Source organism: Canis lupus, chromosome 1 (genome assembly GCF_011100685.1).
Source record: "Canis lupus familiaris isolate Mischka breed German Shepherd chromosome 1, alternate assembly UU_Cfam_GSD_1.0, whole genome shotgun sequence".
Taxonomy (NCBI): domain Eukaryota; kingdom Metazoa; phylum Chordata; class Mammalia; order Carnivora; family Canidae; genus Canis; species Canis lupus.
In genome coordinates this window covers 116,246,663-116,274,505 of record NC_049222.1, presented here as the reverse complement: position 1 = coordinate 116,274,505, position 27,843 = coordinate 116,246,663, and the positions used below count along the sequence as shown (strand labels likewise).

General features: G+C 34.9%; 2 protein-coding genes across 2 annotated transcripts in view; one reads left to right on the top strand and one right to left on the bottom strand.

The window, feature by feature from the left end:
• LOC106559057 (zinc finger protein 569-like) overlaps positions 1-15,658 on the top strand; it is a 51,528-nt gene extending 35,870 nt beyond the window's left edge. Inside the window, 4 exon segments of the mRNA XM_038529046.1 lie at positions 4,316-4,442; positions 4,754-4,849; positions 12,429-13,987; positions 13,989-15,658. Coding sequence (XP_038384974.1) covers positions 4,316-4,442; positions 4,754-4,849; positions 12,429-13,987; positions 13,989-14,153 — 1,947 coding nt within the window. The 3' untranslated portion in view covers positions 14,154-15,658.
• The window catches only part of ZNF570 (zinc finger protein 570), a 132,122-nt gene that overhangs the window by 68,628 nt on the left and 35,651 nt on the right, over positions 1-27,843 (bottom strand). The gene's annotated exons all lie outside the window — the stretch shown is intronic.

The following is a 27,843-nucleotide window of genomic DNA, read 5'->3' as shown; positions in this document are numbered from 1 at the left end:
ATTTATTTATTCATGACAGAGATAGAGATAGAGTGAGAGCGAGCAAGAGAGAGAGAGAGAGAGAGAGAGAGACAGGTAGAGGGAGAAGCAGGCTCCATGCAGGGAACCTGACATGGGACTTGATCCCAGGTCTCCAGGATCACACCCCAGGCCGAAGACAGCGCTAAACTGCTGGGCCACGAGGGCTGCCCTTAATTTGATTTTTTTGTCTGGATGATATATCCATGATTAAAAGCGAAGCCCCGTACAATTCTTACATTATTTTCTAGTTCTCTCTTCAGATGTTAATATTTGCTTAATGTTTTGGTGCGCCAACATTGTGTATATATGTATTTATGATTGTTAGATCCTCTTGCTGAATTGACTTTTTAATCATTTTATGACCTTCTTTGTCTCTTATTACAGTTTTTGGCTTAAAGTCTGTTTTGTCTGATACAAGTATAGCTACCTCTGCTCTCTAGGTTTCCACAAGTGTGGTATATCTTTTATCATGCCTTTTCTTTGAAGCCATGTATGTCCTTAAAACTTAAGTAGGTCTCTTATACACAGCATGTAGTTGGGTCTTATTTTTTTTTTAAGGATTTTATTCATTTAATAATGAGAGAGAGAGACAGGCAGGCAGGCAGGCAGGCAGAGGGAGAAGCAGGCTTCATACAAGGAGCCCGATGTGGGATTTGATCCCCGGACTCCAGGATCACACCCTGGGCCAAAGACAGGCGCCAAACCGCCGAGCCACCCAGGGATCCTCGGGTCTTATTTTTTATCCATCCAAACACTGTGACTTCTGAAAAGTTCATACACATTTGCATAATTATTATATAGGTAAGGACTTATGTAATTGCATTCATAGTTTTCTGGCTGTTCTGTGGTTCCACTGTTGTTTTCTTCATCTCTTGCTGCTTTCTTTTGTGAATGATTTTATGTAATGGTATGCTCTGGTTCCCTTTTTTTTATCTTTATCTGCTGTAGGTTTGGTTTATGGTTACCATGAAGCTTACATAAAACACTTTATAGATATTCTGTTTTTTGCTGGTGACAACTTTGTTGAGTTTTTTTTTTTTTTTTGACAACTTAACTTTGATCAGAGACAAAAATACTCTACTTTTTACTCCCCTTTTTAATTTTTTTGATGTCACAGTTTTGTATTCATATACAAGCTATTATAGCTATAGTTATTTTTGACGTTCTTGTCCTTTATACTAGAGTTAAATGTTTAACGCACTATGTTACAGTATTAAAGTTTCCTGAATTCATCTATATATTTACTTCTACCAGTGTATTACATACCTTTGTCTTCATATTACTAATTAGTGTCTCATTTCAGCTTGAAGAACTTCTTTTAGCATTTCTTGGGAAGTAGTTCTTGTGGTGATGAACTCCCTCAACTCTTGTTTAATGGGAAAAAGTCTTTCTTTTTCCTTCATTTCTGAAGGACAACTTTGGTGGATAGTGTATTCTTGGTTTGTGGCTTTTTCCTCCAGTTATTTGAGTACATCATCCTCTTCTCTCCTGGCCTGTAAGATTTCTGCTGAAAAATCTGTTAGTCTCATGGGGGTTCTCTGTAATTTACAAGCTTCTTTTTCTTGATATTTTTAAGATTCTTTTTGTTTTTGATTTCTGACAGTTTATTTTAGTATGTCTTGGAGAGGATTTTTTAGAATTGAGTTTGTTTGAGCTTCATGAACTTGGATATCAAAAATCTCTTCAGACTTGGAAGTTTTCAGACATTATTTCTTTAAATAGGCTTTCTCCCCTTTTTCTTACTCTTCACATTCTGAGATTCTCATAAGGTGGATATTGATTCATTTGATAATGCACCATAATTCATACAGACTTTCTTTACTCTTTCTGTCCTCTGAGTAGATAATTTACAATGCCTGTCTCTAATTCACATTCTTTCTTCTATCTAATCCGTTGTGCTGTTGATGCTTTTCAGTGCATTTTCATTTCATTTATTGTATTCTTCTCCAGAATTTCTTTTTTATGATTTCTCTGTGAAATTTAACATTTTGTTATGTATGTTTTCCTAATATCATCAAATTATGTTTTTGTGTTTTCTTACAGCTCATGAGTATCCTTAAAACAGCTATTTTAAATTCTTTATTGGGAAAATTATGTTTCCATGTCTTTGCGATCAGTTGCTGGTAGATTATTATGATCTTTTGTAAGATCATGTTTCCATGATTTTTTTCATGTTCCTTGAAGTTTTGCATTGCTATCTTCATATTTAAAGTAGCAGTCACCTCCTCCAGTCATTAAGTACTTCAGGACAGAAGTAACTTTCATCTGTACTGCTAGGGATTCTGAGGCTTTCTCAGAACTTCTATTAATTACCTGCCCCACTATTCCTGCCCTCTCTTGTGACAGAATTCTTAAGCTTGTATGCCTTCTCTTGGTCCTGCAGCACATCAGGCTGCTTGCTGACAGCCTCTTTTTGTTTTTCCAAAGGCAGCACTAAAGCTTATGTTATGGCCTCTCCCTGGCCTGCATTTAGACTGGCTCTCTGCTGCAGGGTGGGACGGTGTGGGGGTGAGGCCTGCAGAACTCTGAGGCTGCCCATGAGGTAGGGGGAACTGTAGGCAAAGTACATGGAGCAGCTCGTGAGCAAGTTTCTTAGTGGGGTTTGCAATACAGTAAAATATGTATCCCTTTAATGCCTTATAAGACTCCTGCTATTCTCTCAAACTCTTTCTCCCCTCCAGTCATGCAGCTCAGAATTGCAGAGAGAAATGAGCCACTTTGACACTGTCTCACATAGCTAGGAAACTGAGTGCTCACTCATACACTCTCACTTTCCTCCATAGATAAATTCATTGGCCAAGAACATTCCCCATGGTCCTAAGTTGTGCTGCCTTGGGGAATAGGTGATGTAAGTAGTCAAACTGTTCCTCTTACCCTCTGTGATAAGTCTAAACTCATATTTTTTGCTCCCAGCAGTGTTCTGGAACTTCTTTTCTATAGACTGGATTTCCATAAAAGTTCTCTTGTCCATGGGTGATTGTCTAAGACAGTATTTTTCTAAGGATCCTGGACCACAACTAAGAGGAGTAGAGTTGGTTCATGGATCACTACAGAGTCTACACCTGGGGTTGAGGTCTTATATGCCTTTTACCTAAGGCATGAGTAGGCTAGTCTCCCTCTGAGTCTCTTGATGTATGATGCTTTTGTCCGATAGTTCCCACAAAGGCACTTTTGCCCATAGATGGAAACCAAATTGTTGAGGCAGGGAAACAAATGAAGGATGTCTTATTAAGGCATATGAACTTTGGTTTCTTAAACCAGTTTATGTCAATGGCCTTAATCTTTATCAGAAAGGATTCCAAAAGAGGATCTCCTATCAAGCCCACAGCCTACTCTGAACCCTTTGTGTTAGTAGATGTTCATATTCATAGACCTATGTGAAGTAAATTCTTAGAAACATGGATTGTGATTTCTTTTTATCTCACCCAGTCTCTCATAGAAATTCCTCAAAAGGCAGAAAAATTGGACAGCTCTCTTTGTTCTTTTTCTGTTGAAGATTTTTTCTTATGTTTATACTCTTTTGAACATTTTAGTTTAACTAGGAATATTGCATTATATTTCTAAATACAAATCATATTGCTGTCATGAAACTTATCACCAGCGTCTTATTTCTGGAACTTATTCTAGAGCTTTCTTGATACTCTCTTCTCATGGTTCTAGTTATAATTCTAATTCAGACCACTTTAAAAACTTTGTGAATCTTTTTTATCTGTTATTTCTATAGTGCTGTTTGTTATTCTCTTTTTTCAATATATGCAAACTCTGTTAGCAGTCATATCCCATTTTCATGGCTGCAGACATAAGGGCTTATGAACAATACATCCTCATTTTTCTAGATTTCTCCTGATCTAATGAACAATACATCTAACTGCCACTGTGATTCAAATTGTGTATATCATTCTCTCCCAGCTTCTGCTTCCATCCAAATCCATTTTTCATTTACTCCTGCTTCAGTGAGTCACCGGCATCTAGTGAGTTCCCAAACCAGTTGAGTAAAGTTTTATATTCGCCTCCCCCCCCCCATTTTCCACACTCAGTATAAATTGGTGCCCAAGATCTCTTTAATCCATGGTAGGTATTAAAGATATGTGCTTGCTAATTCTGTGAATGAACATAAGCTGACAGAATGTTGCTAATATGTTTTGGGTTTGTTTTGCTTTTAGAAAACAACAAAACTGGGTAAATTTTTAAATAACTTCTTATCTTTGGATACTATGAGAACATGATTCAGTATGTTTTGTCCACATCATTTAAAATGGATGACTTCAGATTGAGTAGGAGTATGTTGTTACAGGGAACAGTGACATTCAAAGATGTGGCTATTGACTTCACCCAGGAAGAGTGGCAGCAGTTGGATCCTGCTCAAAGGAATCTGTACCGGAATGTGATGCTAGAAAACTATAACAACTTAATCACAGTGGGTAAGGGTAGTTTCTTGTATAACTCAAATTCCGGAAGTAAAGTACCTTTTTTCCCCAAAATTTCTGAAGTGTGCAGAACCTTTTAATGTTAGAATGAGTTTGACCTTTCAGTGCCTCTGCTAACATGAATGTGCATGCTGTAGCTTTCAAAACAAAAGGTCATTTTTGCTTATGTTTCAGGGGCAGCGTCCCCAGAAACCAAGTCCTTGTCCTCAGAAAGCCTGGTTTCCCTGAGCCAACATCAATTCTTGAATGATTTTTTTTGTTCCTGATAATTTATGCCCAAATTTTATGTTACTTTCCTTTGACAGGCTGTCCATTCACCAAACCTGATGTGATTTTCAAGTTGGAGCAAGAAGAAGAACCTTGGGTGGTGGAGGAAGAAGTGTTAAGGAGACACTGTCCAGGTTAGTTAGGGAGGGAACAGACAGGTGAGGAGGGGCCAGGACTCTTTAATGGTTAATCCCTGACTAGTTGACCCCAGTGAAATGTTCTTCAAAGATATTTTCCTAAAGACTGGAGACTTTTAAGTGATAATTTGTGTGAATTCTTTATTAACCTAAGATGTCTTTTCTAGATAACATTCTTCTTTCCACAGAACTTAAAGGACTAGTTGGCCTTTTTACCTGTGTGCTAGATACCAACATTTCCTAATTCATTTCCAGCTTCACTTTGACAATCATTCTATTACTAGCATCTTCAGCCTCTCTTCCCACCTTGTTACATAGGATCCCTTCCTTTTACATTCAGATATTCACATAATTCGCATTGTTCAAATAAACTGTTGACATTTATAGTTCTTTCTACTTTCTCTTTTTCCTTCCATTATAAATGCCTTAGCATTTTATTTTGTACTCATGGTCATATTTCCCACTGTATTTTTAGCTTTACTCTCATACTTCAGTAATGGCTACAGCTGTTTTACTCAGTAAGTTTTAAAGTCAGTGATATTTCTCTGTTAGCTTCCATTTTCTGCTACATTTGTCATGTATTTGTGCACACAGTTGTCTGCACAGGTATTTATACACACATGTATACCTATATACATATATATACATTTATATACATATAGATAACATATATATACACGTATATATTCACATATATTTATAACTTGGTAGATATTGCCAAGATTTTTTTGCCCTCCAAAGCAACTATAACATTCTTACTTCTACCAGCTATTTCTGCCAACATAGTCTTTGCAGTTTTAAAAACTTTGCCAATTTGATAGGTGAAAAGCAATTCATTTTGTTTTGAGTTTGTATTTCCTTTATTATGAGTGAAGTCAAGGATATTTTCACATGTTTAAATTCTGTCTATATTTCTCTATAAATGGTTTACATCTTTAGCCCTTTTTTCTGTTGAATTCTTAATGTGAATGTATTGATGTGATTAGTCTTTTATCTGTTGTATGTTTTTCCAGTATTTTTTCATAGTTGGTTATTCCTCTTTGAAGTACCTTTTGCCACCTTAAGTTTTTTTAATGCTTGTGTAGTTAAAATAATCTTTTCTTACAAGAGATCATCATATTATTTTTTCCTTTATGTAGTATATAGTTGAATTATGTCTATGTATTTCTTTTTTTTTTTTTTTAAGATTTTATTTTTTATTCATAGAGATGCAGAGAGAGAGAGAGAGGCAGAGACACAGGCAGAGGGAGAAGCAGGCTCCATGCAGAGAGCCTGATGTGGGACTCGATCCAGGGTCTCCTGAATCAGGCCCTGGGCTGCAGGCGGCGCTAAACCGCTGCACCACTGGGGCTGCCCCTATGTATTTCTTAGTACTATTTTTCATCCTCACAATTTCATCATAAATTTAAATAATTGTTCCACTTTTTTCAGGTTTTGAAGTCATTGTTACTCTGGTTTCATAAATAGAATTTAGAACCATTTCTTCTTCTTTTTTTTTAAATAAATTTATTTTTTATTGGTGTTCAATTTACCAACATACAGAATAACACCCAGTGCTCATCCTGTCAAGTGCCCCCCTCAGTGCCCGTCACCCATTCCTCCCACCCCCCGCCCTCCTCCCCTTCCACCACCCCTAGTTTGTTTCCCAGAGTTAGGAGTCTTTATGTTCTGTCTCCCTTTCTGATATTTCCCACACATTTCTTCTCCCTTCCCTTATATTTCCTTTCACTATTGTTTATATTCCCCAAATGAAGGAGAACATACACTGTTTGTCCTTCTCTGATTGACTTACTTCACTCAGCATAATACTCTCCAGTTCCATCCACGTTGAAGCAAATGGTGGGTATTTGTCGTTTCTAATGGCTGAGTAATATTCCATTGTATACATAAACCACATCTTCTTTATCCATTCATCCTTTGATGGACACTGAGGCTCCTTCCACAGTTTGGCTATTGTGGACATTGCTGCTGTAAACATTGGGGTGCAGGTGTCCCGGCGAACCATTTCTTCTTCTGAAATACTTACAATAGCATTAGCATATAACTCCCTTAAAATTCTGGTTTATCTTACCTGTTCACCTATTTGGACTTTGTGGATTATCGAAGGAAAGTGCTTTGATATCTTTTATCATTACAACTGTTCTGTGCAGATATTTTGTCTCTTTTGGCATTTGTTTTTGGTAATAGGTTATAATGTTCTAAACAAATTACCCTCTTAATTCTGTTGTTCAAATTAATTTTCACAGAGTTGTACAATGTAATTTCCATAAATATTTGTTTGCTCTTGTATCTATAAAGGTTTACCATACACTGATGTTCCAGGGTAGTCTTTTATATTTAAAAACTTGTTTCATCTGTATTTTCTAATCTGTAGGTATAAAATTTCCCATAGTGTTCTCTTATTTTTGTCATTAATTCTGCAGATTTCTCAGCCAACATCATCAGATATTGGCTTCCTTCATTTTCTTTACACTCTCCTTCTGAGACTCCTAAAGGTAGAGGCTAAATCTTTTTTCCACTATATTGTGTTTTCATTTCCTTTACTATTTTCTGTCTTTCTATGTCGACTTCTCAAATATATCATCAAGTTTACTCATTCTCTCTTCAGCTGTATTTATTGATCTTTTATCTCATATGCTTAAAAAAATTCAATACTACTATTTGGTATTTCTAGAAAAAAAATTTTTTTTTCTTTTGGTTTTTTGGCCTTTTTCCTCCTATGACTTTCTGACTCTTTCTATTGATTTCTGTGGCTGCTTCAAGTCTGTGTTTTTATTCTTTGGTTCTTTAAAAATACTCTACGTAGCACTTCTTTTTTTTTTTAAGATTTTATTTATTCATGAGAGACACAGAGAGAGAGAGAGAGAGAGGTAGAGACATAGGCAGAGGCAGAAGTAGGCTCCATGCAGGGATCCCAATGTAGGACTCGATCCCGGGACTCCAGGATCATGCCTTGAACCAAAGGCAGATGCTCAACTGCTGAGCCACCCAGGTGTCCCACTCTTCTGTTTTTTATATCTGACAATTCTAATATTTTAAGTCCTTAGGTTTAAATATCTTGTTTTTGATTATTTATTGTACTTGATTCTTCACATGCTTGATGACTGCTGATTGTGAGTTCAGCATTTTTAAACCTTATTGCAATAATCTTATTGTCTTAAATCGGGGTTGCATTCTTAAGATAATTTGCGTGTGCTTCTGGTAGGTGCCAACAGGCGTTACCAAGTGAAGACCAGTTGAACATTTTTAGAATGTCTTGGGTTTTTGTAGGAACCTCAGTTGAGCTTCTTTCTCTTATTCCTGTCCCAGGGCTTATGCTTCAGTTAATAGAGCTTTCATTTGCATATGTAGTCAAGTCAGATCCATCTTCCAGCTTGCTTTCTAAATCCCACCCACAGGCATGATTTCAGATAACACTTTATTTTTGTTTTATTCATTTTTTAGTGTGTGGTGTTCAGGTATGGTTGGTGGAGAGTATTATGTTCTTGGAAATACATGCTTTCTATAAGTCCAGTGATGCATCAAAAATTTGTATAACCCATTATCTTATTTTTCAGTTACCTAATTACCTAATTACTCTACCATAATTTCAATACTAAAATTACTATCTAGTCTCTTTTCAACCCCACTTGCATGATATTCTTCATTTTGCCTGGTTTTATTTTTCTCTTCCATTTCTTTCCTTGGTTCTGCCATTTTTTTTCACCATCCCATACAAATTACATTTATATTTTGAGCTCTTGATTTAAAGATTTATTTTCATTAAGCTTTTTCATTCATGGAAATAGTCAACATTTTCATTTACTTTATGCAATAATTCAATTTTATTTACTTTGTGCCATAATTGTTCTAGCTCTAATACTTTTTATAGATCTGGTTCCAGCACCTTCTCCTTTTTAGTAGTAGGCTAGTTCTTCCTTGACATGCTTTTTAAGAAAAGTTAATGTTGGGGAAATAAAATGAGCACTCTGATCTAGAACAGGGATCATTAGTAAACTATGGCTTATAGGCCTGCCACTTATTTTTGAAAATAAAGTTTTATTAAAACATAGCCACACCCAGTAATTTATGTCTTGTGTTTGATTGCTTTCACATTAAAACGGCATAGTTGAATAGTTGCCTCAAAGATTGTGTGACCCACCAATTACTATCTGACACTTTAAGAAAAAGTTTACCAATTCTTGATGGAAATGAATGCATCTGTGCTTTATTTTGAAGCCCTTTATTCTACAAGGTTGTATGTGTAGAAGTATGTTTAGGCTTTTTTTTTTCTTTTTCATCTAAAAAGTTTCTTATAACTGTTAATCTTACAGTCTCACCCCAACAGACTTCTTCCTAAAAAAGTAAATGTTTCAATGCTTCCGTGTTCAGTCCTGGTGGGATATCTGGGGATAACAAGTCTTCTGTAACCAGTCTGCATTCCCAAATTTCGTTGTTGTAATCATAGGATAATTAACTCTGCCCTTCAGGGTGTAATATCCATTTGACTCTCAGCTTCTTGCTCTTCTTGAACTACCCAAGATCAGCAGGAATACCTGTCTTTTAGAATCCTTCTTCCCCTGTTCTAGCCTTCACTGTATTTGTCAACACTAACTCATTTATTATAATTGGGGTTACAGCCACCCCTAGGTTCATTCAAGAATTAGTGAAAATTCATTCCCATTGTTTGTAGAGACAAAAAGAGATCAGAGCCTTTTCCATTCCACCATTTTAAAACATGGAGTCTTGTGTCACATCTGACAATTTAATCTTGCCCTTGAAATTCTTTTTCACTTCTGTTTTGATGGTACTTTGGCAAGCTAATCTTACCTTCTTCAACATCATTTGCTTAATGGATCTTCTCTTTTTACCCTAAGTGACCCAGGAAGTTAGTACACTGCCACCATTTCTATGTTTGTAATCTGCAACCAAGTCTCTAACTGTACCTGCTTTATAGTTGTATAGGAATTTTCCCTTTCTTTATTATCTGTCTGGCAGAGAGGGAGAAAAATCTCCATTTCCAATTTTGGAGCTAAGCAGCAACAGGGAACTGAATGTTATCCTTTAGTATGTAGGCTTGCACTTACTCTATGCTTGAGCCAGTTGTCCCTTATTTTGTATCCTCTACCTCATGTCTCGACATGACTCAACAGCATTTCTGCTTCTATTTCTTAAGAGAGTGATCTTCCATCTCCTCTAAGGTAGTCTTTGTTAGTTTATGTATTTTTTCTTTATCTCAGATTGGTGTGATTTGGGGTGGGATGAAATAAATTCATGTATTTATTATACCATATTTACACTAAATTTCTCCCTCTTTGTTTTCTCTCCTGATCACAGTACTTACTCCCTATCCAGATATGCTAAGTAGGCTCTTCCAATTTTATGTTCCAATTTTGATCCAATTTTTACCTGCCCATTGTTTGTTCTCATTTTATTACTGCAGTATTCAGAACAATTTTATTTTTTAAAATACATAATACATGCTGATGGTATAAAACCTCTAAAGTAAAAAAGGATACATACTGAAAAGTAGCTCTTTCACACATTTCCTATCGAAGGTGGCAACCCCTAGCATTGTTTTCCTTTGAGCTATTACCTGTGTTTTCAAACATTTTTATTAAAATTACTTTAATAGATTAGCTTGTGTCATTTTTGCTGTCAAACGTTCTTTTCCAGCAAATGTGATATGCCTTTTTTTTAGTTGCCTAGGGCTACTGTAACAAAATACCACAAATTGGGTGGCTTAGAATAACAGGAATTTATTCTCACAGTTCTGGAGACTATAAATACTAAAGCAAGGTGTTGGCAGGCCATACTCCCTCTGAAACCTGTAGAAGGACCCTTCTATCCCTCTTTCAGTTTCTAATAGCCCTAGACATTCCTTGGCTTGTAATAGCATAACTCCGATCTTGTCTTTATTTTCATATGGTGGTCTCCTGTGTGTTTCTGTCTGTTCATGTTGCATACTTTTTATAAGAAGACCAGTTAGATTATGAGTTACCCTACTCCAGTATGACCTCATTTTAACTAATTGCATCTGCAGTGACCCATTTTCCAAGTAACTTCACATTCTGAATACTGGGAATTAGGATTTCAACATGTCTTTTTTGCAGTACAGGCAACTCAACCCATAGCACCTTCCCATTTGGTCAAATCTGTGTGCATTTTAGTTTTCTGAAAATCTTGGGACATATTAATAATTCCCATATTTTTCATATTTTTGTTGTGACTGTAAGTATAGTCTTCTGTTCTTTTCTAAATAGTTGTTTGCATATATAAATGTTACTAAAACTTAATTTCCAACGTATAGTGAATTTGTTTTTATAATTTTCACTTTTGATTTTCCAGGTAAATTGTTTTATTGTTGACAAAAATGTTAACCTTATCTTTCCTTTCCAAGTGTTTATACCTCTGATTTCTTTCTCTTACTTAATGCACTATCCAGAACTGTAATAATAGTGATAGTACTTATTATATCAGTGCTTTGGGTTTTTCTTTTCTTTTTCTTTGGCCATGGAAGGGGGAGGAATTTTTCTTATTAAATATTAAACTAATGCTTAAGTTGTACTGTACTTTTTTTCTCAAGTTAAATATTGTATTCCCTTTTTATGAAGGTTTCTTTATGGAAAATGTTTGGTTTTATAATTTTTAAAAATAGCTTTGAAAATAATTACTTGATTTTTTATTTTGACCTTTTAATATATTTGCTTATAGAAGTAGATTTTTCTAATAGTAAAATATACTTGGAAATAATCTACTTAAGTATGATATGTCTTGTATTTAAAGTGCTCTAGATCACTTTTCTTTCCTTCTGGATTATTTTGATATTTTAGGTAGAATTTTTACATTGAAACTCATAAGTAAAATTGGTATATAGTTTGTTTTTTTGGTTGTCATCTTTCTTGAGATTTTGGTTTTAATATTATGTTCATTTCACACAATAAATTAAAAATTCTTTTTTTTAATTCTTTTTTTTCTTATATAACATTTTGCAGATCCTGAAAGCAAATGTCCCCTAAATGTTCAAATTCCCATCTGAATCTCTCTTAACCTTTTTGATCTGTTTGAGAATTGCTTTTTCATATTTTTCTGTTATTTTGTAGAAGTTGGTTCATAAGGGTTTTCTACCTCTTACAGGTTCAGTTTTGGTAATTTTCAATTTCCAGAAAATTGCTTATGTCAAGCAGTTTATAAAAGCTTATTTTAAGTCCTACAAAATAGCTTTATGATTTTTTTAACTTCCTATTTTTGTTTCTCCATCATTTCTTCTTACTTTATTTGTACATTCTGCATTCTCCCTTTTATTTACCCCACAGTTTATCTTTTTCTTTCAGATCCCATTTTTAAACACAAAGCTACTTGTATTCCTATCTTCCTCTACTAATATTTTTTCCTGGACTCTCCTTAAGCTTAGAAAATAGGAGATAAAGAAAGAAAGAAAAGAAAATAGGAGATTTATGCACATGAAATTTACTTTATAATGGGAAACTAGGCTGTAAGCCAAGAATCAATCCCATGACAGCATACTTTCTGAAATTTTCTTCATTTTACAATTTGGAAAATTGTTCAAGTGATATTTATTTGCAATCTGTTTTAGGAGATATGTGGGGAATTGATGAGCATCAGAAAATCCAGGACAGACTTTTGACACAATTTGAAGATAAATTCACAAAAACACTGACTGAAGAAAAAGTCAATGAATGTCATAAGAAATTTGCAAATGCATTTCCTCTTAACCCGGACTTTTTTCCTTCCAGTCACAATTTCTATGAATATGACTTATTTGGAAAGTGTTTAGAATATAATAATTTCAGCTGTCATAATAATGATAGAATTCTTATAAGAAAGGAACATTCTGAATATAATGAAGCTATGAAATCATTTTGCATTAGCCCATCCCATCTTGTAGTAACCCCCTTCAAGTGTAATCACTGTGGGAAAGGATTCAGTCAAACCTTGGACCTCATCAGACACCTGAGAATTCATACTGGAGAAAAACCTTACGAATGTAAAAAATGTAGAAAAGCTTTCAGCCACAAGGAAAAACTCATTAAACATCATAAAATTCATAGTAGGGAGCAGTCTTACGAATGTAATGAATGTGGGAAAGCTTTCATTAAAATGTCAAATCTCATTAGACATCAAAGAATTCATACTGGGGAGAAACCCTATGCATGTAAGGAATGTGGGAAATCCTTCAGCCAGAAATCAAATCTCATTGATCATGAAAAAATTCATACTGGAGAGAAACCTTATGAATGTAATGAGTGTGGGAAAGCATTCAGCCAGAAGCAAAGCCTCACTGCACATCAGAAAGTTCATACTGGGGAGAAACCTTATGCATGTAATGAATGTGGTAAAGCCTTCCCTCGAATTGCATCCCTTGCTCTTCATATGAGAAGTCATACAGGAGAAAAACCTTATAAATGTGATAAATGTGGAAAAGCCTTCTCTCAGTTTTCCATGCTTATTATACATGTAAGAATTCATACGGGTGAGAAGCCCTATGAATGTAATGAATGCGGAAAATCCTTCTCTCAAAGTTCAGCCCTTACTGTACATATGAGAAGTCATACTGGTGAAAAACCTTATGAATGTAAGGAATGTAGAAAAGCCTTCAGCCACAAGAAAAACTTCATTACACACCAGAAGATTCATACTAGAGAGAAACCTTATGAATGTAATGAATGTGGGAAAGCTTTCATTCAGATGTCAAATCTTGTTAGACACCAGAGAATTCACACTGGAGAAAAACCCTACATATGTAAGGAATGTGGCAAAGCCTTTAGCCAGAAATCAAATCTCATTGCCCATGAAAAAATTCATTCTGGAGAAAAGCCCTATGAATGTAATGAATGTGGTAAAGCCTTCAGCCAAAAGCAAAACTTTATTACACATCAGAAAGTTCACACTGGAGAGAAACCTTATGATTGTAATGAATGTGGTAAAGCCTTTTCTCAAATTGCATCCCTTACTCTTCATCTGAGAAGTCACACAGGAGAAAAGCCTTATGAATGTGATAAATGTGGGAAAGCCTTCTCTCAGTGCTCATTGCTCAATTTACATATGAGAAGTCATACTGGTGAGAAGCCCTATGTATGTAATGAATGTGGAAAAGCTTTCTCTCAAAGAACTTCTCTTATTGTGCACATGAGAGGTCATACAGGTGAGAAACCCTATGAATGTAATAAATGTGGAAAAGCCTTCTCCCAAAGCTCATCCCTTACTATACATATACGTGGTCATACAGGTGAGAAACCCTTTGATTGTAGTAAATGTGGGAAAGCCTTCTCTCAAATCTCATCTCTTACACTTCATATGAGAAAACATACAGGTGAGAAGCCTTATCATTGTAATGAGTGTGGTAAGGCTTTCAGCCAAAAGTCACACCTTGTTAGACACCAGAGGATTCATACTCAATAGAAATAGAAACACTATGTATATCGTGAAGATGGAGACGCCTTCAGAAAGAATTAGCACCTCCTTTTACATTTCTAGAGCAGAAAACTATGATGTGGAAAGCCTTTTAAAGAAGTCACACAATTGTGTAACAATTCTTACAAGGATGATAAATTGCAAAATGAATAAATTGTAAAACCTTCATAGACCTCTATTATTTATTTAGCATTCTTATTAAATATGAAACAAGACACCTGCTACCAGCATATCAACAATATATTTGAGCTCCTACCCTGGCCAATGTATTAAGCAAGGAAAAGAAGATTGGGGGAAAAGAGAGAAACTATAAAAATGTTCTCTTATACAAGAATTAGTTAATTTGAAAATGTGTTGATATACAATGTCTAAGGATAAACACATTAATTGTAAGACTGACATTTATAAAGTTACAAAACATTTTGAAGGGCACAAAATAACACCTGAAATTTTGAGAAAAATGAGTCTGAAAACACATTTTTAAACATATAAATTCATAAACCTCTAAGGTACTTCCATTCAAAGTTTTCACTAAATTCTAAGAATGTCACAAACTGATATAAAATTTTATATGGGAATATAAAGGACCACAAATAGCTGAAACAAGTAGAAGACAAAAGAGAAGAAACAGTATAGCAGATAGTATCACATAATTTATTTAAAGCTGTGTCTAAACAATGTATTCTTGATAAATCTGGGGAAACAAGGATGAAGAAAGGAGATATGGGAATTTTGTGAATTATGTTGCTCTTGAAGTCATTGGAGAAAGAATGGCCCATTCAGTAAATGGAAGAGTCATATGAACAAAAAATGATGTCTCTATTTTATATCATATACAACAATAAAATCTAGAAAGACTGAAGATCAGAATATAAAAAGCAAATGTCTGAAACTATGATGAAAATAAACTAGATTTATTACTTTAGAGTAACAGGATAACTCTAAGAACACAGATATGAAATAGTCATTTCTATTTTGGTGTATTGCCTTTAGAGGCATGCACATATGGGCACACAGATACACATCTCTTTGTTCATCACTGCATTGTGGTTTGTATGACACTAAATTGGACATAACAAATTTTCATTAGTAGAAGGATAGATTATTACCATGTTATTGCTATGATAGAATACAGTATTTAGAAAGAAGATACAAATTTGACGTATAATTACATAGATCACAATATATAATACTGAGAGGAAAAAAGCAAAATGTACAATGAAAAAACGTAACATTTGTATAAGTTTAATAAAAATAATGCAAAGAACACTACTGTGTATTGCTTATAGATCCATATATGACATTGGTTGCCTTTCAGGAAGTGGGAGAGGGTTAGATGGAATTGTTATATTTATCTGTAACATTTTTTTAATAAAAGAATGAAAGCAAAAATAATGGTGCCAACAAATCTGGTTGTTAAGATAATGTTGCTATCTTTTGTATTCTTTCTTGCCTTATTTTCCTGTTTCTCTAACATAATCAAATGGGTGAAGGACATGACCTATAGAAACAACTTAAAAGTTGTGTATTATCAAATACATTTATAGAAAATTATCTTTGCTAATACACAAACTGAATTAAGATGAATTATTATCTGAAGTTAATTCAGATAATAAAAACCATCAGTATATACATAGCATTTACTTGATGCCAATTTAAAAATTTATCTTTATTTAAAACACACATTTTCCTCTAACTGGAAGCAGTGAAGAAACTAAAGAAATAGTCAATTGTTGAGATAATTGGCTATTTGTTAAAAAAAAAAAAAAAACACTGACATTTGGCTTGGTTTCAGAGGAGAGACCATTCATACCTACTATAAAACGTGATTAATGTCAAGCCAAGGATAGATGCCTGCATCAGAGCAGAAGGAATTTTAGCATATCTCAACAAAGCTTTATTTGGTTTCCAAATCCTTAAGTGAGGATGCAGATGCTGACGATTTTAGACGTGAGGTATGTGCCCAGTGGATGTGAAATCTCACTTCCTTGTACCACATCTAAAATGTTTTATATTTAAACCCTTCAAGTACTTACAGAACTCAAATTTACTTTTTTCTTTTGAAAAGCTCATTCATATATTTTGTCTTTTTGTTTTCTACTGGGACTTTCAAAAGATGTTTTTATTGGCATACCTCTGAGGTGCAGTTGGTTGAGCATCTGACTCTTGGTTTCACTTCAGCTCAGATCGTGATCTCTTGGTCCTGGGATCAAGCTCTGCAGTGGGCTCTAGTCAGTGGGGAGTCTGCTTGAGATTCTCCCTTTGCCCCTCCACCCCTACCCCCACTCTCAAATAGTTTTTAAAAGTTTTTATTTAGAAATAATTGCAGATTTATAGAAGGTTGCAAGAATAATACCCTGTAGTGCTAAGTAGTTTGTGTACCCTACATCCAGTTTCCCCTAATATTAACATCTTATGTAATTATAGTACAATATCAAAACTGACACTGGCAGAATCTGTACTTGTTATCAGATTTCACTGGTTCTACATGGGCTTGTGTGTTGTCCATGTAGTTATTACATACAGTTTTATCTTGTGTAGATTTCTCTACCACCATAATCAAATACAGAACTTCCACCATCACAAGGATCCCTTGCTCTGTCCCTTTGTTGTCACACCTGTAACCCCTTCCTCTCCCTGCTTCCCACTCCTAATCTTTGGCAACAGTAATCTCTTCTATAATCTTGTCATATCAAGAGTATTTTATAGGAACTCCTGAGTGGCTCAGTCAGTTAAGAATCTGACTTGATTTTCTCAGGTCATGAGCCCAGGGGTTGTGAAATTGAGCCTTGTGTTGGGCTCCACACTGGGCATGGAGCCTGCTTGGGCATCTCTCCTCTCTCTGCTCCTCCTGCCCTGCACACACATGCTCCCCCTTTTAAAAATATAAGTGGAATCGGGCACCTGGATGGCTCAATCAGTTAAGCATCTGACTCTTGATCTCAGCTCAGGTCACGATCTCAGAGTCATGAGATTAGGCCCCACATCAGACTCTATGCTGAGTGCAGAGTCTGCTTAAGATTCTTTCCCCCCGTCCCTCCCCTTCTGCTTCTCCCCCCCACTCACGTTCTGCCTCAAATCTTAAAAAATAAATGGAATCATACACTATATAACCTTTTGAGATTGGTGTCTTTCATTCAACATGATTCCCTTGAGATAAATCCCAGCTGTTCCAGAGACCATAATTTTTGTTTTTTAAATTTCTCAGTAGTTTTCCCTTTATGCATATGCCATAGTTTCTCTAACCATTGAGCCTTTGAAAGACATTTGGGTTTAAAATTTTTGGTTAATACACAAATCTGCTGTGAACATTCATCTGCCATTTTATTGGTGGTTTTGTTCCCGTCACTTTTCATGCCTTACTGTGGGTTACTTTAGTATTTTTTAGAATTCTACTTTAGAGTTCTTGATTATAGATTTTTTAGTAGTTGCTCTAGGTATTACATCATACATACATAATTTCCATACTCTATGTGTGTAAACATTTAACCAGTTCAAAATCTTATCTCAACTGAGATTCTTTAATTGCCTACTTTATTATATAATTGTATCAAATATTTCCTCTGAACAAGTTAACAACTATATGAGACAGTATTACCATTTTCGCTTTAACTGTCTAGCATAATTTAGGAAGCTCCACAAGAGAAAGATAGTCTATTAAGTGTACTCATGTCTTTACTTTTTCTGTTCTTTCCTTATTCCACATGTTCCATGTTTCCTTCATTTCTTTTCTGCTGAAAGAACTTCCTGTAGCCACTCTTTAGTGGAGGTCTCCTGGCAACAAATTATCTTAGTCTTCCATCATCTGAATATGTTTTCATTTCACCTTCATTACCAAAGAATATTTTTTTGCTGGTGGAAAATTCTGGTTGACCACTGTTTCAGCACTGGATAAAGGTGCCATTTCATTTTGGCCTCTAGGTTTTCTGCAGAGAACTCTCATTTGAAGCATACTTCTATAGGTAATGAGTTGTTCCTCTCTAGCTGCTTTTAAGAATTGTTTATATCTTTAGTTTTCTTGTCTGATTATCAAGTATTTTGGCATGAATTCCTTTGGGTTTCCACTGTTTAGGGTTTTGCTCTGCTTCTTGAGTCTGTAGGCTTATATTTATTGCCACAGTTGGGGAATTTTGTCATTATTTCTTTGAATGCTTTTTCAGCCTCACACTTTTTATTCTTCCCTTGTAAGATTTAGCATATTTTCCCTCTCTGTTGTTCATATTGAACAGTTTATCTTGTTCTGTCTTGAATCTCATTGACCCTGTCCTCTCTACTCTCCATTCAGCTCTTGAGTACATCCACTGAGTCTTTTGGTTACAGTATTTTTCATTTCAGAATATCTCATGTTCTTTATATTAGTTTTTTTCTTCATTTGGTTCAGGTATGTACATAATTTTTTTCTGGAGCACTTTTATTTTTATTTTTTATGATTGATGCTTTAAATTCCTTGCCAAATAACTCCAATCACTTGGGTGTTGATGTCTCTTGATTATCTTCTCATTAAGTTTGAGCTTTTCCTGTTTTTGATATGATGAGTGATTTTCATTCCTATCATGGACATTTTGTGTATTGTGTGCTGAGACTCTAGATCAAATCAAAACCAGAATGAGCTAATACTTCACTCTTGTTAAAATTGTTATCATCAAAAAGACAAAAGATAAATGCTGGCAAGGATGTGGAGAAAGGGGAGCACTTGTGCATCATTGGAGGTACTGTAAATTGGTGCAAGCCACTCTGGAAAGTAGTATGAAGATTCCTAAAACAAACAAAAAACAAAATACCATATAATCCAGCAATTCTATTTCTGGGAATATATCCAAAGGAAACAAAAACACTATGTTTAAGAGGTATCTGCACTTTCATGTTCATGGCAAGATAATTTACAATAGCTAAGATAAAGGGAGCAAGCTAAGTGTCTATCAAAGGATGAATGGATAATTTGTGTCATGTGCACACATACACACAATTCAGCCATAAAAAAGGAAATCCCACCATTTATGACAACATGGATGGACCTTGAGGGCATTATGCTAAGTGAAGTCAAATGAGAAAGACAAGTACCATATGATCTTACTTATATGTGGAATCTAAAAAATAAAAACAACTGACTCAGAAAAAGATCAGTTTTATGGTTACCAGAGACAAGTGGAGGTGGAATTGAATAAAGATGGCCAAAAGGTACAAACTTACAATTATAAGTACTAGGGATGTAATGTGCATCCGATGACCATGGTTAACTTGCTATATGGTATATTTTAAAGAGTAGATCCTAAAAGTTCTCATCACAAGTTTTTTTGTGTGTATCTATACAATTTTGGATTTCGCAATATATTTAAGTCAGATTGTTATGTTTTACACCTTAAAGACACAGTGAAATGTGTTGATTATATTTCAATAAAACTGGGAGAGGTAAGAATTCTAGTTTTCTAGTTAATAATTTCTGGGTAAATTAAATATTTTCAGTAGATTTTTTAAAAGATTTTTATTTATGTATTCATGAGAGAGAGAGACAGGCAGAGACACAGGCAGAAGGAGAAGCAGGCTCCATGCTGGGAGCTCAATGCGGGACTTGATCCCAGGACTCCAGGATCACACCCTGGGCCGAAGGCAGGCGCTAAACCGCTGAACCACCCAGGAATCCCCTCAGTAGATTTTTTTTTTTTTGAAGCAGTAGATATATATTTTTTTTTATGATAGTCACAGAGAGAGCGAGAGAGAGAGAGAGAGAGAGAGGCAGAGACACAGGCAGAGGGAGAAGCAGGCTCCATGCACCGGGAGCCCGATGTGGGATTCGATCCCGGGTCTCCAGGATCGCGCCCTGGGCCAAAGGCAGGCGCCAAACTGCTACGCCACCCAGGGATCCCTGAAGCAGTAGATATTTTTAAATCAACTTCACTTCCCTATTCTTTCTTTACCAAAATCAAATAAAAAGCCAACCAGAAGAAAAAAATATATGATTTGCAAACATTTTCTCCCCATTCTGTGTGTCTTTTCACTTTTTTGATAAGCTCCTTTCATAGAGAATAGATTATGATTTTTATAAGCTCCATTTTGTCTTTATTTTTCTCTTGCTTTAGTGTGAAATCTAAAAATCCAAGGATTTGTCCTTGGACAAATCCAATGTCAGAAAGATTTACCCCTATGTTTTCTAAGTTTTACACGTTCACTTTTTTCCTTCTTAATAAATTGAAGAAAACATGACATACAATATTAGTTGCAGATATACAACATAGTGATTCAATATTTATATACATACCAAAGTAGTCACCACAATAATCCAGTTACTGACACTATACAAAATGCTTACAGTATATTGACTATATTCCCTATGCTATACATTACATCCTGTGTCTTATAACTGAAAGATTGTACCTCTTAAGACCCTTCACTATTTTGTCTAAACCACCTGCTCCCCCTCAACCATCCATTTGTTCTCTGTATCTGAGTGTCTATTTCTGTTTTTTCATTTGTTAGATGTCACATATAAGTGAAATTATACAGTATTTGTCTTTTTGTCTGACTTCACTTAGTATAATATCCTCTAGGTTCATCCATGTTGTTGCAATTGGCAACATTTTGTTCTTTTTTTATGGCTGAGTAATATTCTATTGTATACATGTCCTGTCTTCTTTGTCCATTCATCTATCCAGATATTTAGTTTGCTTCCATATGATGGATAAATAATTCTGTGATGAGCCTACGGTTGCATATGTCTTTGAATTGTATTTTCATTTTCTTCAGATAAATACTTAGAAGTAGAATTACTGGATTCTATGGTAGTTCTATTTTAAAATTTTAGAGGACCTACACACTATTTCCCATAGTGATTATACTAATTTATAGTCCCACCAACTGCACTAGGCCTCCCCTTTCTCCACATCCTCATGAACATATGTTTTTATAAAATCCATTCTGATAGATAGGAGGTAATATCACATTGTGGTTTTTATTTGCATTTCCCTGATGGTTAAGTGATCTTGAGCATCTTTTTTTTTTAAGATTTTATTAATGAGAGAGACAGTGGCAGAGACATAGGCAGAGGGAGAAGCAGGCTCCCTGTGGGCAGCCTGATGCAGGACTCGATTCAGGACCCCGGGATCACGAGCTGAGCCAAAGGCAGCTGCTCAGCCACTGAGCCACCCAGGTGCCCCAGTGTAAGACTTTTAACTGACTTTTAAGTTCAGTTTGCCAGCATTTTGTTGAAGATTTTAGCATTCATTTCATTAGGGATAACTGCTTCTATCTATCTATCTATCTATCTATCTATCTATCTATCTATCATCTATCATCTTCTTTTCTTCCTTCCTCCCCCGCCCCATTCCTCCCTCCCCTTCTTTTGTGTATGTCTGGTTTAGGTATCAGTGTAATGCTAGCCTCAGAATGAGTTTGGAAGCTTTTATTTTTGTTTCTTGACATGAGACTGTATTGGTATAAACTTCTCAGAACAATTTTTGCTGCATCCTATAGATTTTGAATATTGTGTTCATTTTTATTTGATTCAAGATTTTAATTTCCTCTTTGATTTCTTCATTGACCCGTTGGTTGGTAGCATGTTGTTTTGTGGAGACATATTTGTGTTTTTATAGCTTTCTTCTTACACCTGATTCCTAGTTTCATACATTGTGGTTAGTAAAGATGCTTGATAGGACTTCAGTCCTTTAAATTTATTGAGACTTGTTTTCTGCCCTAACACATGATTTAACCTGGAGAAAATTCCACATCTACTTGAGAAGAATGTGTATTCTGGAATGGAATGTTCTGTATATCTCTGTTAAATACATCTGTTCTAATGTGTTTAAGGCCAAAGCTTTTTTTATTAATTTTCTGTATGGATGACCTACCCACTGATACAAGGAAAGACCCCTACTATTATTGTATGACTGTCAATTTCTTCCATTGTGTCTGTTAATACTAGCTTTATATATTTAGGTACTACAATGTTGAACACAAATATACACAAGTATTATATCTTGTTGTATTGACCCATTTGTTATGTAATGCATTTGTCTCTTGTTACACCTTGGTTTTAAAAATTATTTTGTTAGATAAGTATTGCTATCCCATATTATTTGTTTCCATTTGCATAGAATCTTTTCCCATCCATTCTGCCTTATTCTGTATCTTTAGATCTGGAATGAGTCTCTTGTAGGCTATAGGTTCTTAATTTTTAATCCATTCAGCCATGCTATCTTTTGATTGGAGCATTTATTCTATTTACATTTAAAGTAGTTATATATGTATTTATTGCCATTTTGCTTTTTATTGTTATAGTAGATTATTTCTTCTCCCTCTTTCCCCTGTGATTTAATGACTTTTTTAGTGTCATGTTTGGATTCCTTTCTATTTTTGTAGATCTAGCATATATTTTTGGTTTGTGATTACCATGAGGTTCATATATAGCAATCTTTGTATATTTGAATCTGTTTTAGCTTGGTGATCCCTTAAGTTCAAACACCTTCTAAAAGCACATTTTTTTCACCACTGCCCCCCACCTCCCATGTAATAGGGTTTTTTTGGTCATATTTGACATGTGTGTCCCTTAAATAATTACTGTAGATATGATCCATATTACCACTTTTGTCTTTTAACTTCAATAGCAGCTTTATAAATGGATGGTTCACCTATATGATCACCTTTGACAATGAGATTTTCTTTTTCATATATTTTCTTATATCCAGTTATGGCCTTTCCTGATTAAAAAGTCCCTTTAATATTTTTTATGAAGCTCATTCAGTGGCAGACATTCCTTTAGCTTTTACATATCTGGGAAACTCATTACTGCCTCTACAATTGCTTTTATACTTTTCTTATTAACTATAGTTGACACACAATGTTACATTGTGTTTAGGTGTACAACATAGTGATTCAACTTCTCTATGTTATGCTATGCTCACCACAAACAGAGCTACCATTTGGCACCATACAATGGTATTACATGATCACTGACTAGATTGCCTATACTATGCTTTTTAATCCCATGATTTATTCATTCCATAAGTGAAACCCTGTATCTTCCACCACTCCCCTTCACCCACTTTACCCATCTCCCCTCTGGCAACCCAACACCTTGTTCTCTATTTATAGGTATGATTCCATTTTTGTTTCTTTTTGTTTTTTAGATTCCACATGTGAGAAATCATATGATATTTATGTTAGTTCATTGATTTATTTCACATCATAATACCTTTTAGGTCCATCCGTGTTGTTGCAAGTGGCAAGATCTAATCTTTTGTGACCACATAACATTCCACTGTATTATTGCATTGTACCATATCTTCCTTATCTATCTATTGATAAACACTTGCTTCCATATTTTAGCTGTTCTAAATAATGTGCTGCCATAAACATAAGGATGAATATATCTTTTCAAATTAGTGTTTTTGTTTTCTTTCAGTAAATACCAATAGTGGAAACATTGGATCAAAAATTTTTAATTTTTCAAGGAACCCTGATATTGTTTTCCACAGTGGCTGTACTAATTTCCATTCCCACCAGCAGTGCATGAGGGTTCATTTTTTCCCACATCTTTACCAATACTTGTTATTTTTTGTCTTTTTTATTTTAGCCATCCTGACAGGTGTAAGATGATAGCTTATTGTGGGTTTGAGTTTTGATAATTAGTGATGATGAGCATCTTCTCATGTGTCTGTTGGCCATCTGTGTATTCTTTTGAAAAAATATCTTTCAGATAATTTGCCCATTTTTTCATCAGATTACACTTTTATTAGGTTGTTGAGTTTTGTCAGTTTTTTTATGTTTTGGGTATAAACCCCTTATCAGATATATCATTTGCAAATACTTTCTCCAATTCATTATGTTGCCTTTTCTCTTGTTAATGATTTCCTTTGCTGTTCAAAACTTTTATTTAGTGAACTCCCAAATGTTTATTTTGCTTTTTGTTTCCCTTGCCTTAACAGATATATCTAGAGAATTTGTATGTACCCAATATCAGAGAAATTACTGCCTATATACTTTTCTAGAATTTTTGTGGTTCACAGTCTTACATTTAGGTCCTTAACCCATTTTGAGTTTATTTTTGTTTATGGTTTTAGAAAGTGGTCTGGGTACATTCTTTTGCGATAGTTGTCCAGTTTTACCAGCATCATTTATTGAAGAGACTATCTTTTCCCCCATTGTAAATTCTTGCCTCCTTCATCATAGATTAGTTGGCCATTTAAGTGTCAGTTTATTTCTGGGCTCTTTGTTCCAGTGATCAATTTCTATGCCAGTTTCATGCTGTTTGATTATTATAGCTTTGTAGTATATCTTGAAATCTAGGATTGTAATATCTTCAGCTTTGTTCTTCCTTTTCAAGATTGCTTTGACTATTCTGTCTTTTGTGGTTCCATCCAAATTTTAGCATTTGTCCTAGATCTGTGAAAAATGCTGTTGGTATTTTTATAGGGATGACATTGAATCTGTAGTTTGCTTTGTAACAATATTCTTCCAACCCTTGAGCATAGAATAGTTTTCTGTTTGTTTGTGTCATTTTCAATTTATTTTATCAATGTTTTAGAGTTTTCAGAGTATAGGTCTTTGACCTCCCTGGTTAAGTTTATTCCTAGGTATTTTATTCTTTTTGGTACAACCATGGTTTTTTAAAAGATTTTATTCATTTATTCATGAGACACACACAGAGAGAGGCAGAGACATAGGCAGAGTGAGAAGCAGGCTCCCCGTGGTGAGCCCAATGCAGGACTCGACCCCAGGACCACGACCTGAGCCAAAGGCAGACACTCAACCACTGAGTCACCCAGGTGTCCCTTTTTGGTACAATCGTAGACAAGATTATTGTCCTAATTTTTCATTCTGCTATTTTGTTATGACCATATAGACACACAACCAATTTCCAGGTATTAAACTTTGTATTAAAAAAAAAACTTTGTATTAAACTTCACTGAATTCATTTATTCTAGTAGTTGTGTGTGTGTGGGAGCATCCTTAGGGTTTTCATGTACACTATCACATCATCTGCAAGTAGTAATACCTTAAATTCTTTCCAAAATGTATGCCTTTTATTTCTTACTCTTCTTTCATTGCTTTGAGTTCCAGTACTATGTAGAATAAAAGTGGTGAGAGTGGACATCCTTGTCTTGTACCTAATCCTAGAAGGAAAGCTCTATTTTCACCATTGCATATGATGTTAGCTGTGGATTTTTCATATATGGCCTTCACCATGTTGTGGTATGTTCCCTATAAACCTACTTTGTTGAGCATTTTTATCATGCATGTTCAATTTTGCCAAATATATTTTCTGCATCTATTGAGATGATCATATGATTTTCATCCTTCATTTTGTTGATATGGTGTATCACATTGATTAACTGGCAAACAGTGAACCATCCTTGCATCCCTGGAATAACTCCCACTTCATGGGGAATGATCCTTTTAATGTATTGTTGAATGTGGTTTACTAATATTTCATTGAGGATTTTTGCATCTATGTTCATCAGAGATCTTGACTCTTGGTTTGGGATTTGTTTGGTTTTGGTTTCTTTGGGATATTTATTTGGGTACTTTCTCTTTTTGTCTTGATGAGTCTGGCTAAAGTTTATCAATTTTGTTTCATTTCAAAGAACCAGCTCTTACTATCATAAATAAATAAAAATTAAAAAAAAAAAAAAAAGACCTTTAAAAAAAAAAAAAAATAAAAAAAAAAAAAAAAAAAAAAAAGAACCAGCTCTTGGTTTAATTGATTTTTCTTTCTTTTTAGTTTCTACATCCTTTATTTCTGTTCTATCTTTATTTATTCCCTCCCCTCTACTCGCTTGGGCTTTGCTTATTCTTTTTCTTGTTCCTTTAGGTGTTAGATTAGATTCCTTATTTGAGATTTTTCTTGTTTCTTGAAGTAGGCCTGTATCCCTGTATATCTCCAAACTGCATTCACTGTATCCCAAAGATTTTGAATCATTATGTTTTCATTTTTACTTGTTTTCATGTATTTTTAAAATTTCTTCCTTGGCCAGTTGGTTGTTAAATGGCATGTTGTTTAGCCTCCATGCATTCAAGTTTTTTCCAGTTTTGTTTTTTCTTGTGATTTCTAGTTCATAACATTGTGATCAGAAAAGATGTATGCATGATTTCAATATTCTTAAATTTCTTGATACTTGTGTTTTGGCCTAACATGCAGATGTACTCTGGAGAATGTTCCATATGCACTTGAAAAGAATATGTATTGTTTTTTTTTGGGTGGAATGTGTCAGACACTGATATTGTGATTAATTTTCTTCATGGATGACCTATTCATTGATGTAAGTGGAAGAGGTGTTAAAGTCCCCTCCTATTATTGAATTACCAGCAATTTCTCTCTTTATGTCCATTAATATTTGCTTTATGTACTTAAGTGCTCAAATGTTAGATGTATACATATTTACAATTCTTATATCCTCTTATTGGACTCATCCCTTTATCATTATGTCATGACCTTCCTTTTGTTACAGTCTTTGTTTTAAAGTTTATTTTGTCTGATATTAGTATCATATTATGGATTTTTAAATTTCTGTTCACATGGTAAATGTTTTTCCATCCCTTCATTTTCAATTGGGAGGTGTCTTTAAGATCTGAGCTGAGCATCTTGTAAGCATTACATAAGTAGTACTTGTTTTATTTTAATCCATTCTGCCATCCTATGTCTTTTGAGTGGAGTACTTAGGCCATTCACATTTAAAGTAATTATTGATAGATATGTGCTTATTGCCATTTTCTTAATTTTTTCTTGTTTTTGTAGTTCTTCTCTACTCTTTCCTTCCTCTCTTGTTCTCTTTGTGACTGCTGAGTTCCTATAGTGTTGTTTGTGAACTAACATGTAATCTCTCAAGGAGCATGTTTCATGTGCAGTTGAAAAACATTGTGTACTCTGTTCTTTTTGGATGGAATGATATACCATCAATGTCTCACTCCGTGTCTGTTAATATTTGCTTTATATATTTAGTGCTCCAGTTTTTTGTTGGATTGATCCCTTTATCATTATGCTTTGTTTTAAAGTCTATTTTTTCTGATATAAGTATTATTACCCCAGTTTTTGTTTCACTTCTATTTACATGGTATGTTTTTCCATTCCTTTACTAATTTTAGCCTGTGTGTTTATGTCTGAAGTGAGTCTCTTGCAAATAGTATATAGATGGGTCTTTTTTTAAATGCATTCCATCACCATATATCTTTTGAGTGGAACATTTAGGCCATCTACATCATCCAGTGCAAGGCGGGGGCTTCAGTGCAAGCTAACCAGGGGTATCCTGGTGTGCACTACCCTGTGGCTGCCTTGGTGGGATGACTTGGACTGTTGTGGGCCAGGAGCCTATGGCTTACTGAGGCATTAGGGTACAGGCTGGTTAATATACCTGGAGCATTGACTGGTCTGTGCTTTCAGTGTGGAGGGGGAGCACAGACCATGTCTGTTCCAGCAGCTCCCTTCTTATTTGGTGGAGTTCTAGAGGTGGCTCTGTTCTATGCTGCTTATTCTTTCAAACCAGAGATTTTTTTTTTTTATCTGTGCCTCAGTGCACCCAGGGCTGTTGTGGGCTAGGGATTCTCAGTGTTCACTGAAGCAGTATGCCGGTTAGGGTGCACAGGCTCTA